The following is a 15,623-nucleotide window of genomic DNA, read 5'->3' as shown; positions in this document are numbered from 1 at the left end:
TAATAATATAGTAAGTGCCTATTAAGTGCGAAATAAAGTAACAGGGTTGACCGTAACAGGGTTGACGATTTCAACTTTAAATCAGCCATAAATCCCCTTGTGACAGGGGGAATGGAAGCAGTTGCAACTGAATGCAAGTTTCCCCCAAAACATTTTTTTGTAAACATCCTAGCCTGTCTATCAATTGGTTCAGGGTTGAGGTGTGATGCTCGAGCCGTTCAGTTTTCCACCGCAAAACTCCAGAAAAAGCAGGCACCTGCTTTTTCAACTATGATTTGATTATTAGATGTTCAGTGTTTCTTTTGAAAAAAAGTTTTAAAAAGGAATAATTTCATCATATTAAAACAAGAGTTCAGTTCACGTAACTGGGTTGACCTTAAAATGAGGGACAGACATAAAGGAATCTGTAATCACATGAAATAAATAATAATCGTCAGAAATGACTTTGTCAAAGCAACAAAAAAGCTAGGGCTTTACAATGATGGTGGAAACTTGGAGAAAGTTTGGGTATAAGTGGGTTAAAATCTTCCTAAAAGTGACACAGGGTTGACAGAGGGACATGTCAAAAGGCTGAATGTTAGCACTTTAGCAAGTCTTTATTCATATTAAGAAAACAGATTTATTGAATTCTCCATATTGTCTATATTAAAGGGCACTTGTTTGAATATAATAGGATTTTACTAATTCTATATTGGTGCGCAATTTCTACTTAAAGTATTTAGTGGAACGACACAGCTATGGTTTCTTTTTACCTTTGTCATATTCTACTGTGGTGTGTAGTCTGCCTGATGACCAAGGCATGCTATGTGTAGTGTTAATACAAATAATGACTGTTGTTGATGTTTGTATTTTAATTAATGATCTAGATTTTTTTTTACTATGTTGTGTGAACAAAAAGTCAAGACAGCTTTTTGGTAAAAATAATAAGTTACATTTAATAGAATTCTGTTATTAAAAGTGTGATCAGTCATGTAAATTGAGTTGAGAAAACACAATGGAATGCATAAAATAAATAACTGTATGCCAGTACTATGTATGAAACATCTGAGTGACATTACTTTTGTAAGCATTATAGAGAAGAAATCTGTGATCCTCATAAATGGGTACATTGTAGAGCAATAGGTATTGGCTTTGCTTTTAAATTATAGCCCATATAGAAAACACATCCACCAACTTACAACAATGAACGTTATGTACATACAGTACCTGTCTGCTTATCCCACACCTCCATGAAAAATATTACCGGTACAAATATATTTATCCTAAAAATAGTTGTCCCATCGTGGTGGGTAACGTTCACACTGAACAGTGTAGATCCTGATTATGTCTAGATCAAAAGTAGCCTATACAAGCAAACAAACAAAATCAAACAACAGCATATAAAACTATTTTGGTAACATGTATCAAGTCTTACCAACAATTCAAAGTACCTTACAGTATTTGTCCAGGCAAAATAGTCAAAAGTAACCCTCTCTTAAACATATTTATTAACTCATCCATCCTTTGCCAATATTTGATTGCGACCTTCGCAACCATAGTACAATCAATTTGTCATGAATAGCAGGTGCTTCTGTACAAAGCTCATCAGAGGTTGATCACCGGGCCATAACAACAGTTTGAGAAACAATGTTTGTGTCCTTCCAGAATCGATGGAGAGCGAGAATGCTACAGTACAGTGTCATCCTCCATGTCTTCATGGAAAACTCTTCCTTCACACTGTGATAATTCCTCTGGGAACTGTCACTAGTCTCACTAGAAAATGACACAGGAGTTGGCAAAACAGCATAAACAGGCCTGGGACCAGACTATCACTAGTTCAGTTGAGTAGCCAGTATCGAGTAGCCACATGCAGGGTTCCAGCGCTGTGATCTCAGGACAGTGGCCAGACATGTCCAGCTTTGTTGACTGGCTGTCTTAAAACCACGTCTCAGGGTGACTCCTTGGCCCTTTAGGCTTCCCAAAACGACTCCCAAATCCTGGAGAGGGAACAGACTTTGTGAGACTGTTTGTGATTCTTTATGATACTTTGAGAGACTTTTGAATTAAAATGACTATTGATGTTTAATGAGATTTGCATGGATCTCTTTTGAGAATGCTTACCAAATTTGAACATTGATGATGAGGCAGAGGCACCATAAGGAAGAGGTGATCCAGAGTGGGTTGTTGCTGGTGGGGGGGCTGTCTTTGCTGTGGGTGGGAAGAATGTGTTACTATTTTAACTAGTAGAGGTACACTAGAGGTGGGAAATGTATGTTCCAGACAGCAGAACCATTTACAGAGCTCTGTTACTTACGTTTCTGTTTGTGCTTGAAGAACTTCAGGCTCTGAAAAAGAAAAACAGAGACTGCTGGCTTTAGATGATAAGACATAGGGGGAGAGTGGGGTAAGTTGAGCCAAAGGGGTAAGTTGAGCGACCCATGTTTCTAGGAAACCATACACAAAATTAAGTCTGTGAAGGAAGAAACCACGTGGAAAAAGTGGCAAGTCAAATGAATTTGTGTTAGATGTTTCATGATGCTTGTATCTAAACCAAAGTAGATCATTTAAAGATTGTTCTATATATCAGTTGGGGTCTCCATATGCTTCGATATGAGGTCCTAAAGCTAGCATGAAAGTGCATAATTTTAGCTGTGTGGGCTAATATATATTTTTTGGGCCTTCAGGTAAGTTGAGCCAATGGTTGTGCCAATGGCAAGTTAAGAAAATGTAAGTGTTTGTTAGGTGTTAAGCCTAAAATGATTAAAAGACAAAAAAGCAATTGTGATTGTGTTGAATTGTGTTTGGGAAATAAAGATAGACATGGTTTTAAAAAGGTAGTGGTAATATTTCATTCAGCACAGACATTTGTAGGAGGCTTAACTTACTCTGTCTCGCGGCTCAACTTACCCAATACCCGAGGTAAGTTGTGCCAAGAGGCCACTTTTTGGAAAAGCTATGTTTTAAAAACTGTAATTTCTACATGAATTCTGATTTATCTCCAGGGTTACACAACATCCTGAAATATATGTACATATCTTTGTTTCAAAGAATACTATATTTCCCTTGACGGAGTGATGCTGAATGTAGAAAATGGCTTAACTTACCCCACTCTCCCCTACTCAGATAATAGCACAGTATAGAAACACCAGATCCTCTATTTTTTAACCAATAGATCAAGTCTGTCAGTTACTGTAATTCTATGTACATAGCCATTACCTTTGTTCTAGACATGCCCTTCCCACTGTTCTTGTCTGATTTGTTCTCAGTAGTCCCAGAGCTGGTTGAGGTGCTGTTGACCACAGGCTGCTGATGCTCCATCTCAGCTGAGAAACAGTCGTCAGATGTTTCACAGTTATGGAGCCATTTAAAAAAAGTTAAATTCAATATCATCAAGAGTCATGACTAAATGGGAATAGGGCGGATGGTTGGATTAGTGTGATTTGAATACTCTTAATAAGGAGATAGGTCAGATTTACATGGGCCTGTGTGTAGTTAGTGAGACAGAGTTGATAGTTGTAATTGCGGGTCTATGTTCTGTGTTGCAACTCACCACTTCCTCCTGTCACCAAGGCCACAACGGCTGGAGTAACCAGATGAACAGTAGTCAGGTGCTCTATACAGGAAACAGACAGAGATTAATCAACATGCCAGGGTTGTGGGTTCGATTCCCATGGGGGGCCAGTATGAAAAAAATAAAAATTATAATGTATGCACTCACTAACTGTAAGTCACTCTGGATAAGAGCGTCTGCTAAATGACTAAAATGTAAATGTAAATGTTTTGAGTCACACAACACTGGCCCCGAAATCATCACCAACAGACGAACATGAATGTACTGGGCCTTTGTTCTCTTAAACATCAGGTAGCTCAAGACCACCCTCCATTGGCTTGAAGGAGTACCTCTGTAATCTTTACACTGACATTAGTGCTCATCATCTTGACTTCCTATTTTGATAGGAGCAGCTTCTGTATAATGACTCTATTCAATGATCCCTATTAGGGCATTTTATTGTGTGAGGGAGTAGAGCCCAGAGCAACCATTTTAGGTTGACTGAAGTTGACTTAGTCCTTGTTAACTCCAAACAGACAGGCTTGACCGATAGCAGAAGAAGAAGGAAACAACCTCAGATGGCTTCTCTGTCAGTACTGTAAAAATAGCTTACCTTGCCGTGAACTCTTTGCTCGGACACTCTGAGGGAACAGTTTACAGTGTCGTGTTAATGTACTAAAGTATAAACAACAACCAGAACATCTGAGTCATAGCATGAATCACAAGGAAGACAAAAATGCTTAGGGATTTTTATATCTCTAAAGGGCATTTAGGAAAGATGAGTTCATCTGTGACACAAAGGGGTGGGTGGCAGCATCCTATACTAGATGTACCCATTAAATACGCATTACTGTTAGAGTAAGAGACTGTAAGAGATTGTGAGTCGCTACTGTAAGGTGGCGTGACCAGAGCCATGTATTTAGAGAGTTGGGCCATTGACGTTTCTGCATTATGATGCATTTACATGACACTGCAACATTCCATGGCAGCCGTGTTAGCTCTCCATTAACATTATATGGGGAATTGAATGTCTAGAATGAGCATTATAATGCATTTACATGGCACTTCAACATTCTATGTTAGCGCCTCATTAACATTACAAGGGGACTATTTAAATAATGCTATGTAACTGAATGTCTAGAATTAGAACAATATTCAAATTTCTAGAAGTAAAAGGCCCAACTGTCTAAATAAATGGCTCTGGGTGGGACCATAGAAATATAATTACAAGAACCATCCCCAGTGGAGTAGAATTATTTCTATGAGGGTGTCTCCTTATAGTATTGACAGCTATAGCACGTCCGCTACCTTGCTCCGATTCATGATTCCATCCAGGAATCTTTTGGGTTGAGAGTTCCCTGACCACTCTGAGGACGTACCGATCCTCTGCTGTGTGGTTGTGGTCTGGCTGATCAGACTCTGCAGGCAGGGGGCCCTGTTTTGATCAAATGCAACTGCCCAAACAGTAGAACATCAGATTAGTATACAGTAGATTACGTTGATTGAGACTGTCAGAGTTTACACACAGAGCCGTTTACATGTTTATGAATTCTGTCTGGAGGGTTAACATCGACAGCAGCACTATCATGATGATGATTGTGAAGGTGGTGGTGATGGAGAGATATGCTCACCTTCCTGCATGACCACGATGAAGGATTCTGGGGTTCTCTCAGGTAGAGGGGGAGTCAGACTCTCTGAGCATTCACAAGAAAGCAAACAAGTCAGTGAGGACCCCTCATTATAGAAAAAGTTACATTGAAAGCATAAAATGGGTGTCACTTTTGCTTACCTGGAGGTGAGAGAGGAGGGGGCAGAGGGTAGGGAGGGGGAGGAGGAAGGTTTATAGATGTACAGGGAGCAGGGACCGAAGATGTAACTATGGGTGGCACTGTAACCTGGGGTGGCACTGTAACCTGGGGTGGCACTGTAACCGGGGGTGATACTGTAACCGGGGGTGATACTTTAACCAGGGGTGATACTGTAATGGGAAAAGGCCAGAGACATGGATTAAAATCACATGGCGTTGTGTGACTATCCCAGTAATCGTTTTAAAAAATTAACAATCAATAAAACAATACCTCTTTATCATTCTGAGAAAAAAACAATATTTGACAAAGTACCTGAGAGTGTTGTCATTTTAACCTTTAAGCTCCTGCTCCTTGTCCAAGATCTCTTCTCCACCAGAGCTGGTGTGTCCCCTAAACGGCCACACCATTCCGAGGATGTTCCGATCCTGCTGTCCTCTGGCCGGGCCTGGACCACCTTCTCCACAGAGACTGAGAGGGGAGGGAAGACAGTAGTGCTCCTACCGGCATCGCTGGCCAACACAAACGACTCTGGCGTTCTCTCTGGCAGTGGGGGGATAGGCGACGGGGGACTCCCTATGGGGGAAAATGAGGTGCATGTTGGAGTGCTTATCAAAAAAATAAGAGCTTATAAAGAGTGTTATGAGTGCCTTCACAGGCCCTCCACTCACCATTCCTCCCCCTGATGGCTTCAGCTGCAGCATTAGAAGGGAGGATGACCTCTAACATTTTAGGTTTAGAGATGTTATCAGAGCGCTCTGAAGGGCACAGAAATATATTTTTTAGCCCTCCAAGTAATGAATTACAATTGCTTAATCCCACTTTTTAAACAGTAAGCATATCAAAATTCACCTGCACCAGCAGCCAGTACATATGATTCAGCAGTTCTCTCAGGTAATGGAGGTGGACTGTCTTCATCTGAGGAAACTGCACCTGGGGCAGCGTTGGTGGTGGTGCGGGCTGGCAGCTCCATCGGCTGGCTGTTAAGGGTCAGACCGGGTCCGTTGAAACAGGGGTTCTCGGTCCACTGGCTCAGTGGAGCCTGCTCCTCCTCATCATCAGACCCTCTGGGAGCCTCAGCAGCCAGGGGTGAGTTAGACCCAAAGTAGGGGTCCTCCATGGTGAGACAGAGGGGGTTGGAGAAGGAGACCGCAGGAAGCACTGGTATTACCAGTGGGGTCATCTCTCCATCACTCTCCACCTTCTCTTGCTCCATGGCTATCTGAGAGAAGTCCTGAGTCCTGAGTGCCTGGGGGGTTATGATGGGGATACTGGGGCTGGGCTCTTGTCTCAGGTCCTGGCTGGTGGGCAGGTTAGCAGGCTGTGTGTGTAGGAAATGTGGTCGCTGTGTCGGTAGCGGGTGTGGTGGTCTCTGATTGATGACCATGTTATTGGGCTGTTTCTTGCTGGGTTGTGGTTTCTGGTTCAGAGTCTGTGTTGGTAGGGAGTATGGTCCCTGCTGTTCCCTCTGCCTGTCCCTGGCTCTCAGAGCATTAAGGATGGCTGAGGGGGAGCACTTAGACACGTCACACAGTGGGTCAACATGCACCTCTGAGGCAGAGAAGGCCACTGGTACGGCGTGATTGGATATCCCATCAGGCTCCTCCCTCTCTGGGTGCCTAACAGAATAGGAGTTATCCAGACATTCTATTGAAGTGAGGCCACTGGAGGCATTTTTCTCTCTGTGTGAAAACACTAATTAGTTATTGTGATATACACTATATATACAAAAGTATGTGGACAGCCCTTTCAAATTAGTGGATTCGGCTATTTCAGCCACACCTGTTGCTGACAGGTGTATAAAATCGAGCACACAACCACGCAATCTCCATAGACGAACACTGGCAGTAGAATGGCCTTACTGAAGAGCTCAGTGACTTTCAATGTGGCACCGTTATAGGATGCCACCTTTCCAACAAGTAAGTTCGTCAAATTTCTGCCCCGCTAGAGCTGCCCCGGTCAACTGTAAGTGCTGTTATTGTGAAGTGGAAACATCTAGGAGCAACAACGGCTCAGGCGTGAAATGTTAGACCACACAAGCTCACAGAATAGGACCGGCGAGTGCTGAAGCGCGTAGCGCATAAAAATAGTCTGTCCTTGGTTGCAACATTCACTACCGAGTTCCAAACTGCCTCTAGAAGCAACGTCAGGAAAATAACTGTTCGTCGGGAGCTTCATGAAAGTAATGTAATGCTCGCCACCATTGGACTCTGGAGCAGTGGAAACTGGAGTTCTCTAGAGTGATGAATCAGTGCTGCCATCTGGCAGTCCGACAGACGAATCTGAGTTTGGCGGATGCCAAGAGAACACTACCTGCCCCAATGCATAGTGCCAACTGTAAAGTTTGGTGGAGGAAGAATAATGATCTGGGGCAGTTTTTCATGGTTTGAGCTAAGCCCCTTAGTTCCAGTGAAGGGAAATCTTAACCCTACAGCATACAATGACATTCTATACGATTCTGTGATTCCAACTTTATGGCAACAGTTGTGGGAAGGCCCTTTCCTGTTTCAGCATGACAATGCCCCCATGCACAAAGCGAGGTCCATACAGAAATGGTGTGTCAAGATCGGTGTGGAAGAACTTGACTGGCCTGCACAGACGCCCTGACCTTAACCCCATCGAACACCTTTGGGATGAATTGGAACGCTGACTGCAAACCAGGCCTAATCGCCCAACATCAGTCCCTGACCTCACTAATGCTCTTGTGGCTGAATGGAAGCAAGTCCCCGCAGCAATGTTCCAACATCTAGTGGAAAGCCTTCCCAGAAGAGTGGAGGCTGTTATAGCAGGCAATGGGGGGACCAACTCCATGTTAATGCACATGATTTTGGAATTATATGTTTGTCGAGCAGGTGTCCACATACCTTTGGTCATGTAGTTTATTTTGCTATAGAGATATGCTTCAAGGTTTACAGTAATGCACCGTGAAAAAAACGTTAGTTGTCAGATCAATGGTTAATGGGTTAAAGTATTTACTGTGCTGTACCTGTGCTCTGTCTGTGGTTCCATTTTAGGCTGAGGCTCAGGTTCTGGTTCCTGTTCAGCTTCAGACGCCTCACTGAGGTCAGAGAGCTCACTGTCACTGGCTGTAGGTGGTGAGGGGGCCGCTGACACCTAAAGAGTTCAACAGAATCACACGCTTAATCGCTCACCCTCTGAGAAAGTATTTACATACGACACAGATCGCTGGTCTTAGTCTGTGTCTGTTTTGCTCTGTTCCTCGTCCGGTGGTTTAATTTTGCTACCACGTGACCAAACAGCCAGCCTGGTTCCCCTAGCCAGAGTCTTTGTGCGTGTTTGAGATAGACTACATAACAGTCGAACTACACAGAATCACGGATCTACAAATCACCTTGCATCCCAAATAACTACTCATTAAGTGAACAAAATCAGTGATTCTGTGCCTCGCCTTGCTCAAACTGATCCCCTCAAACACGCTGTCTGTTTCACCTCCTCTGTACAGCAAGGGGGGACTGGTGCCATGGACTGCAGGTACTTCTCAAACAGGAACTTGATGGTTCTGTACAGTAGCTCGTACTGTTCCTGTAGTTAAACACAAAACCAGTTCTGTTAGTGTTCATTCGATCCCATATCAGTTGCCACGGCAAGATATGTTTGTGAAGCATTCTACCCAAATAGATAAGAGATTGCACATGGATTGCACATGGGGAGTTGCTACAAACATTAGTGAGTGCAAAAAATATGTGGCTCTACTTGTTACAGATGAAGGCTATGAGTGGGTTGGCATCAGATAATGTTGAGCTACAGCCTTGTGATAATAATGTCTCAGATGGAGGCATGTCACATTGTGTGTATGTACTGAATGTGGTTATGATAAAATTGCACTATGAAGTGAAAACACACCCTTGGTCAAAAAGAAGCATGTCACAACGGGTCTATTTATGAATGTGGTTATGCTTAAAAAGCACTGCAGAATACGAAGCGAGAACGCTACCTTGGTCTGAACAACAGAAGGCCTCTGTGTTCTCATGTCCTTAACCAGGTCATAGATGCTGAAGTCTTCTGTGAGCAGCTGGAAATTAACACGAAGGCATCGATGACGATTAGTAAAGTGACACATACAGTTATAGATACGGTAACTTTCAGTACAGCACGACATAGATACAGTAGTCTTTGGTAATCTGCTCACACTCTGGTTCGGAGGAGATGGTACTGTACAGGGTAGGGCAGGTACAGTTATCTTACCTGTGTTTTCACCAGGTTCCAGGTATAGTCGATGGCACACAGTGCTCCTGTTCTTCCACAGCCAGCACTGCAGGGACAAACAGGAAGAACACAAGGTTAACATAAAATAAGGTACATTAACTAAGAACCACAGACAAGTACAATATATATATTCATTTTTGACTGTACAAACTCTTTTCACCTAGCATGATGAAAAGCCTTGCTGAGCTAATAATATAGTAATAGCCCTTTAGCACCCCAACCTGCAAACAGCAGTGAATGTCAGTGTAAGTGAGTGTACACAGTGTGAGCATTCACTGCACTGCAGGCTGCTATTAACACCCTGGCTGGCTACACTGTCAGCCCTGATCTGGCACATGCATTCTGCTGCCTGTCCCTGCTGGCCTGGTCCTTCCTGCTCCTGGCCCACACAGCCTAACTGCCAGATATACTGTCAGACTTTACTCAACAACTCAGATAGGTGATATGAGAGCAGCCCTGTCTCCCATGGAGAGTGAACTGTTCCAAGGGAAACATGTGTAAGCAGATCTGTCATTTCATATGGTAATACTTTCCTATCCTCAACCCTGCCTGTGGGTTAACTGAGTAGAGAGGAGAGCATGGGTCTATGGCATGGGCATGCCTGATGCCTGTGACTGAACATTCCGTTCCTGGTGGCTCATCTATCTGTGATGCCTCCTGTATACCACGCCTGGATGTCAGCCTGGTACACGGACACTACTATTAACTGACTACTGAAGTGTAATGCCATCTGACTGGGGTAAGTTATCTCTCGCAATTGGGCCTAAAATGGGGTGCTAAAGAGTGTCTATCATAGTCTTATTATAGAGAGCAGGGAGAGGGAATGATGTGTATTATGGCAAAGTCCTGATGTTTTTGAGGATGTGTCTGTTGAGTTTTCTTTCTGGAGTGTCGCGCAACACCTGACTCAAGCCTATGACAAACACGTTGAGCAACTTTCAAAGAGGAGGCCTCTTGCCACCGATGGAATTTCCGTGTGTCACTGTGGTCATAGTTTGGAAACAAGTACTGTTCTTTCTCTCGTGTCCTACTGATGAAAGACAGTCAACTGAGTTATTAAAGGAGGACAGGGTTGAAAAACACAACCCTTTGTACAATCATCAGTACTAGGCCCTCAGATAACCAAAGGTCTTACAATAGGTTACCTTTTCACTCTGCGTGGCTTAGCATGCAGCGCTAAGTAATTTACATTTGAGTTAATGTGTTAGCTGTAACCATGGCCAGAGAGAAGGGGAAAATGTATGAGTGTTTGTTTGCACACCCAAAGTGGCCTGTTGGCCATCCGCCCACAAACTTCCTGTCTGTGTGTCTAACAGAAGAGGGAGGTGCCTGAGCAGAAAGGGGTCTACAACAGGATGCCCTCAACAATGTGTTCCACCCACGGAACAATTACTATTTCATGAGATAGGACACCACAGCATAATGGATAGAGATATATGACTGCCTAGCATTAAAGCGCAAAGGGAACCTAACTTTCCGTGCTTTGAGATGGTTTATTGACTCTCCATATCAGACAATGATTCATACTTTAGGGTAACTGTGTACTGTGTGTATGGTGTGATTCAGTACTGATTCAATGTTGTGTGTGTGTGTGTGTGTGAGTGAGTGACGTGTGAGTGAGGTGGGGGTTTGCATTGTTGGTTAAGGTAAATAAGCATTTCACGGTATTCGGCGCATGTGACAAAAAACATTTGATTTGATTTGAGAGCTGACCTGCAGTGGATGCAGATGGGTATATCCTCATGGGCCTGGTAAGATCTCATCTCCTGCAGCAGCTCCAGGATGGGAGGGATGGTGTCTGGGACCCCGTGGTCCGGCCAGTTGATATAGTGCAGCTGTCTCAGGTTACGGCTCCACTAAGGGACACACCACATAGTTCAATGTTAACACAGACAGAGGGACATACCAGGAGACCTGTGTACTCACACGGGCTTCCTGTTTACCCCTACCTCATGAGATGTTAGTTTTGAGTTGATTTATTACTGACATGCTCGGCACCAAAGTATACTACAATACCACCCACAAAATATTCCATCACAACTTTGCGTTTTTAAGCATTTATGTCCGCAGATTCTATCCATGATAGTTTCTAATTATAGCTGCATCTCAGTTTATAATAAGGGTATAAACAGTACTTACATTGCGGTAGGTCACCCTCAGGTTCCTGCTCACATAGTCTCCTTTACTCTCCTCCGAGTCCTGTACACAAATACACACAGAGTTGGTATATTTCAGGCATATTTGTGGAGAACTCCAGAAATTAGAATCCCCAAAATACTAAGCACATCAATATACTTTTTTATGTGCCTGTATCTGGGTTTTCAACGGTTGCATTCATCTACTATTCATGACTACTGATCACTATAGTGTAGATAACGTAGTTACGGTTAAGAGGCCATTTGACCAACCAAATCAGGAAGTGGTCAGAGAGCGAGAGAGAGAGAGGAAGTAGCCTACTACTCACGCAGTAAATAGTAAATGGGTCACACACAAAAGGCTCCTCTTGTTTCTTTGGCCAGTAGCGCTCACACTTTTTCTACAAAAGAGTAGTACAAACAATCTGTCTTCAATGCGCATAAAGCCACAACACTGACCATTTTAATAACACAGTATACGACTATGAAATGCAGTGTAATAATAGAGTATAGTATAGTGTACATGTGCATAGAGTAACTTACCCTGCCCATCTCAAACTCCCTGCAAACCATCACTATGACCTGATAGAAGACAAGATCACCATCAGTGCATCAGTACACCAACCTCACCAGAGAGAGAGGGACGGGGGAGAGAGATAGATAGTGAGAGAGAGAGAGAGACAGACAGACAGAGTTGTACCTCTATGTTGTACTCCCAGAGCATCCTCCAGAAGTCCAGCACGGTGTGGGGAAGAGGGCCCTGAGTGGCAATGTAGGCCATGGCCCCTGACACTCCCTGGGGGTACGCAGAGCACAGGGTCACACACCTGTCCACCTGGGACTCTCCTGCACATACTCTTCTACTGTGTAGTCTAGTATACCAAGACCAAGTCGCATCACCCTACCTTGATGAAGCTGGCATTGATGTAGTCGTTATCATTCTTGGAGGTGGTAAGGGACAGCTTCACTCTGCTGTGGTCAACTGAGGGGAAATGAGGACAGTATTGTAGTGAGATGTAGTAGTGAAAATTTATAGTGAGTACTGCATAAATACACCACTTCAAACCACTGTAGACTATAACAGTAAAAGCTGACTTACAGGGAACAATGTCCTTGTATCTGTTCTTCTTCACGTTCTCCTGCTTATCCGCTACCTTTGTGGGGTACGTTTTGTCAGTGCGGTACTTGGTGGACTGGCGTTTGAGCCTCTGCAACAGAGAGAAGTGAGGCAAAAATTAGAAAACACGATACATATGTTTGCATGTGAAGGAGGGAAGGGGTTATATCAGTCTGGCTAACACTCAGACCTGTGTGGCTAAATGTGAGGTTGTCTAATTATCTTGTTCCTCTGGGGAACTCGAAGTTAGTAGCCAAAAAGACAATGAGATTGCAGTTGTCACAGTTCCCATGTCTGAGTCTAGTAACTGCTCACCATAGTTTGTATTTCCAGTTCTCTTCAGTGTTAATTAAGAGGAGAGACCGTTGAGCTGCAATAAGTTGTCACTCCTCCCCAGAGCTAGATTCAGTGTTATATTCACGCCCTGTACACTCTGTGGGTAACACTGTGACACCACTGCTACTGCCAAAGCTTTATGTCAGCTCTGGCGTGGCTCAAACTTACAGACATTAGCTTATTGGAAACAGCCATAGCCACAGACTAAGAGAGGACTTCCACTCATCAGTGACTCCATTCCGATTAGTAGTGAATGAGTGACACTCCAAATAAAGCCCCAGAGTGTCCCTTCCTGGTCCTCCCTATTTCAAACACACTGGTCTTTTTGTCCAGGCCCAGTTCTCACAGACAGCCCTAACACAAGGCTGATGGGAGCAGACATCTGCACCCTCCAGACCACAGAGCGCTTTTTGTTCCACAAGGAAGTGCTGTGAGCTCTGTTCCCCCAATTGGTCAGGATGGCAGGGGCATGACACAAGCAGGGCGGCATGCGGAGAGAGAGGAGAGGAGAGTAGGCCCAACGCCCTCAGTCACAGAGGTGTCACTCCTCACCATGGCAATGGTCCACAGGTGATGCCATCCATGGGAACAGGACCATGGGGTGGCCCGAGGCAGAGTTGGTCACACTTTATTTGGATAGTCTGGATTTTACATCTGTAGATGCTCTACAGATGGTCATACTATCAACAAACTATCTGTTGATAAGATTACAGTTAGGTTTAGAATAAGGGTTAGGGTAAGGGTTAGGGTTAGAGCTAGGGTTAGGGTTAGTAGATAGTTAGTTGAAATGTTATATTTAGTCTGTAGAGCATCTACAGATGGACTATTCAAATAAAGTGTTACCGCAGAGTTTTAGTTGAAGTGCACTGGTGATTGATGTCATCATGTATATGCTGCCTCACTTGGCCCCACTAACAGGCTTCTGTCATATCCATTTGCAATTGTAGCGCAATTGTCAGTCAGTGTGTGTGTGTGTGTTTCTGTCTCTGTGCGTGTGTATGTGTATTTGTGTGCGTGTTTAAGTGTGTGCGTGTGTGTGTGTGTGCAGGGTTGGTGGTGGTGGGGGCTCGTTCTACATCAATAACATTGCATTTGTCTGTAGATCTCCTTCCTTGTATGGGGGCCTTCAGAAACAGGCAGCAGTGCAATAAGAGGAAGCTAATCAGCAGTAGTCGGGGACTGATTGACAACCCATACAGAAACAGCACAACATAATAGCATGTCTCTCTGAGTGTGACGTTCTTTTGTACTATTCTTCTTAGGACATCGGCAGAGTTCTGTTCATAAAAACAAATACACTTACATACAGTACACTCTAAGCTTAGACAAACTGTAAACATTCAGCATCACAGCAGAGTTAAAGACCGCACCACTCCAACGCTAGCAGAGTTAATCCACTTGTTGATAATGTGAGATAGCTCGGAGCCCGTCCTGTGTCTGAGAGAGGAGCCCCACTGTAACAGAGTGATCAAACAAAGAGATGAACTCACCGAGAACTCCCCGGCGAAGCCACTCTCCGCCTCCACCACCTCAGCCTCCTTGCTCTCCACTTGAGCTAGGAAGCCCCTCAGTATCCAGGCTTGCTGCTCCATGACTGGCCTGCTGGGGCTTGGCATGTGCTGCTGCTGCTGCCTGGCATGTCAGGACACACAGGGCCACGGAGGGGGGGCCCACCGTCTGGGGCCTGGGGGGGTGTCTGCTCCAAGCAGCCTGGTGTACTACCCTACAGCAGCTAGTATCACACTGAGGATGAGGAACTATGCTAAGTCACAAGGCACTTCTGTCAGAGCTGTCTTGAGTTCGAGGAAGCAGCAGCAAATTAACAGGCTCTGTGGTCAGATAAAAAATATTGCCACGCCCCCTAGTCTCTCTCTCACTGGGTCCTAGAGCCAGCCCTGCTCGGGAAGCACCTCAGCAGGGTGTGTGTGAAGGAGAGAGAAATAGAGAGAGAGAAAGGAAGATAGATGTAGATGTACTGATACATGTACGCAGAGACACACACACATGCTTGAACAGCTGTTTCAGCCCAGCCCTAGAGTGTGCCGGAGGCGGTCCAGCCTGTTGAACCACATTCAGAACATGCAGTTAAGAGGAGAGAGGGAGGGAGGGAGGGGCAGGGCGAGATGGAGGTGGGCTCAGATCCTGTATGACGGGTAACTCCCTCCCTCTGTCTGGCATTCCCCTCCACAGTCTAGCTGGTCCACTGACCCTCAGGCACTAAGCACAGTGACAGCGCATCACCATTTAGGATTCATAACTCCTGAAAGAGCACTCAATCCATGTTAATCCCATACAAGACCATTGCGCTATCTGGCAGAATTGTAGAGATGATATTCTGCTAGGATAAGGCAGTCTAAACAGTCCCTATATATACAGTGAGGGAAAAAAGTATTTGATCCCCTGCTGATTTTGTACGTTTATAATTTTATCAGTCTATAATTTTAATGGTAGGTTTATTTGAACAGTGAGAGACA

General features: G+C 44.4%; 2 protein-coding genes across 4 annotated transcripts in view; one reads left to right on the top strand and one right to left on the bottom strand.

Moving 5' to 3' along the window:
- Nucleotides 1-576: 576 nt before the first annotated feature.
- LOC311149430 (tyrosine-protein phosphatase non-receptor type 22-like) lies at nt 577-14,965 on the bottom strand. Of its 3 annotated transcripts, none has more exons than XM_084186628.1 (24): nt 14,640-14,965; nt 12,796-12,904; nt 12,602-12,678; nt 12,397-12,492; nt 12,240-12,278; nt 12,026-12,097; nt 11,701-11,760; nt 11,275-11,417; nt 9,541-9,607; nt 9,290-9,367; nt 8,785-8,877; nt 8,321-8,448; nt 6,187-6,953; nt 6,006-6,092; nt 5,650-5,910; nt 5,319-5,507; nt 5,161-5,223; nt 4,838-4,983; nt 4,143-4,170; nt 3,530-3,592; nt 3,196-3,302; nt 2,294-2,324; nt 2,101-2,187; nt 577-1,976 (listed from the first exon to the last, which is right to left on the bottom strand). In XM_084186628.1, the coding sequence occupies exons 1-24, from the start codon at nt 14,763-14,765 to the stop codon at nt 1,915-1,917; spliced, it is 2,979 nt and encodes a 992-aa protein (XP_084042754.1). In that variant the 5' UTR covers nt 14,766-14,965; the 3' UTR covers nt 577-1,914. The 3 variants fall into 3 exon arrangements, with proteins under 3 accessions (XP_084042754.1, XP_084042753.1, XP_084042755.1); XM_084186627.1 differs by having other exon boundaries at nt 5,319-5,471; nt 6,187-7,016; nt 14,640-14,959; XM_084186629.1 differs by having other exon boundaries at nt 5,319-5,471; nt 14,640-14,959.
- LOC311149433 (C4b-binding protein alpha chain-like) overlaps nt 10,113-15,623 on the top strand; it is a 39,869-nt gene continuing 34,358 nt past the window's right edge. Inside the window, exon 1 of the mRNA XM_084186634.1 lies at nt 10,113-10,300. The gene's annotated coding sequence lies outside the window, so the exon portion shown is untranslated. The remainder of the gene's footprint in view (nt 10,301-15,623) is intronic.

Source organism: Coregonus lavaretus (genome assembly GCF_964263955.1).
Source record: "Coregonus lavaretus genome assembly, chromosome: 22".
In the NCBI taxonomy this organism is placed as follows: Eukaryota; Metazoa; Chordata; class Actinopteri; order Salmoniformes; family Salmonidae; genus Coregonus; species Coregonus lavaretus.
Note: the sequence above shows the minus strand (reverse complement) of the source record. Positions and strands in the feature narration are given on the sequence as shown.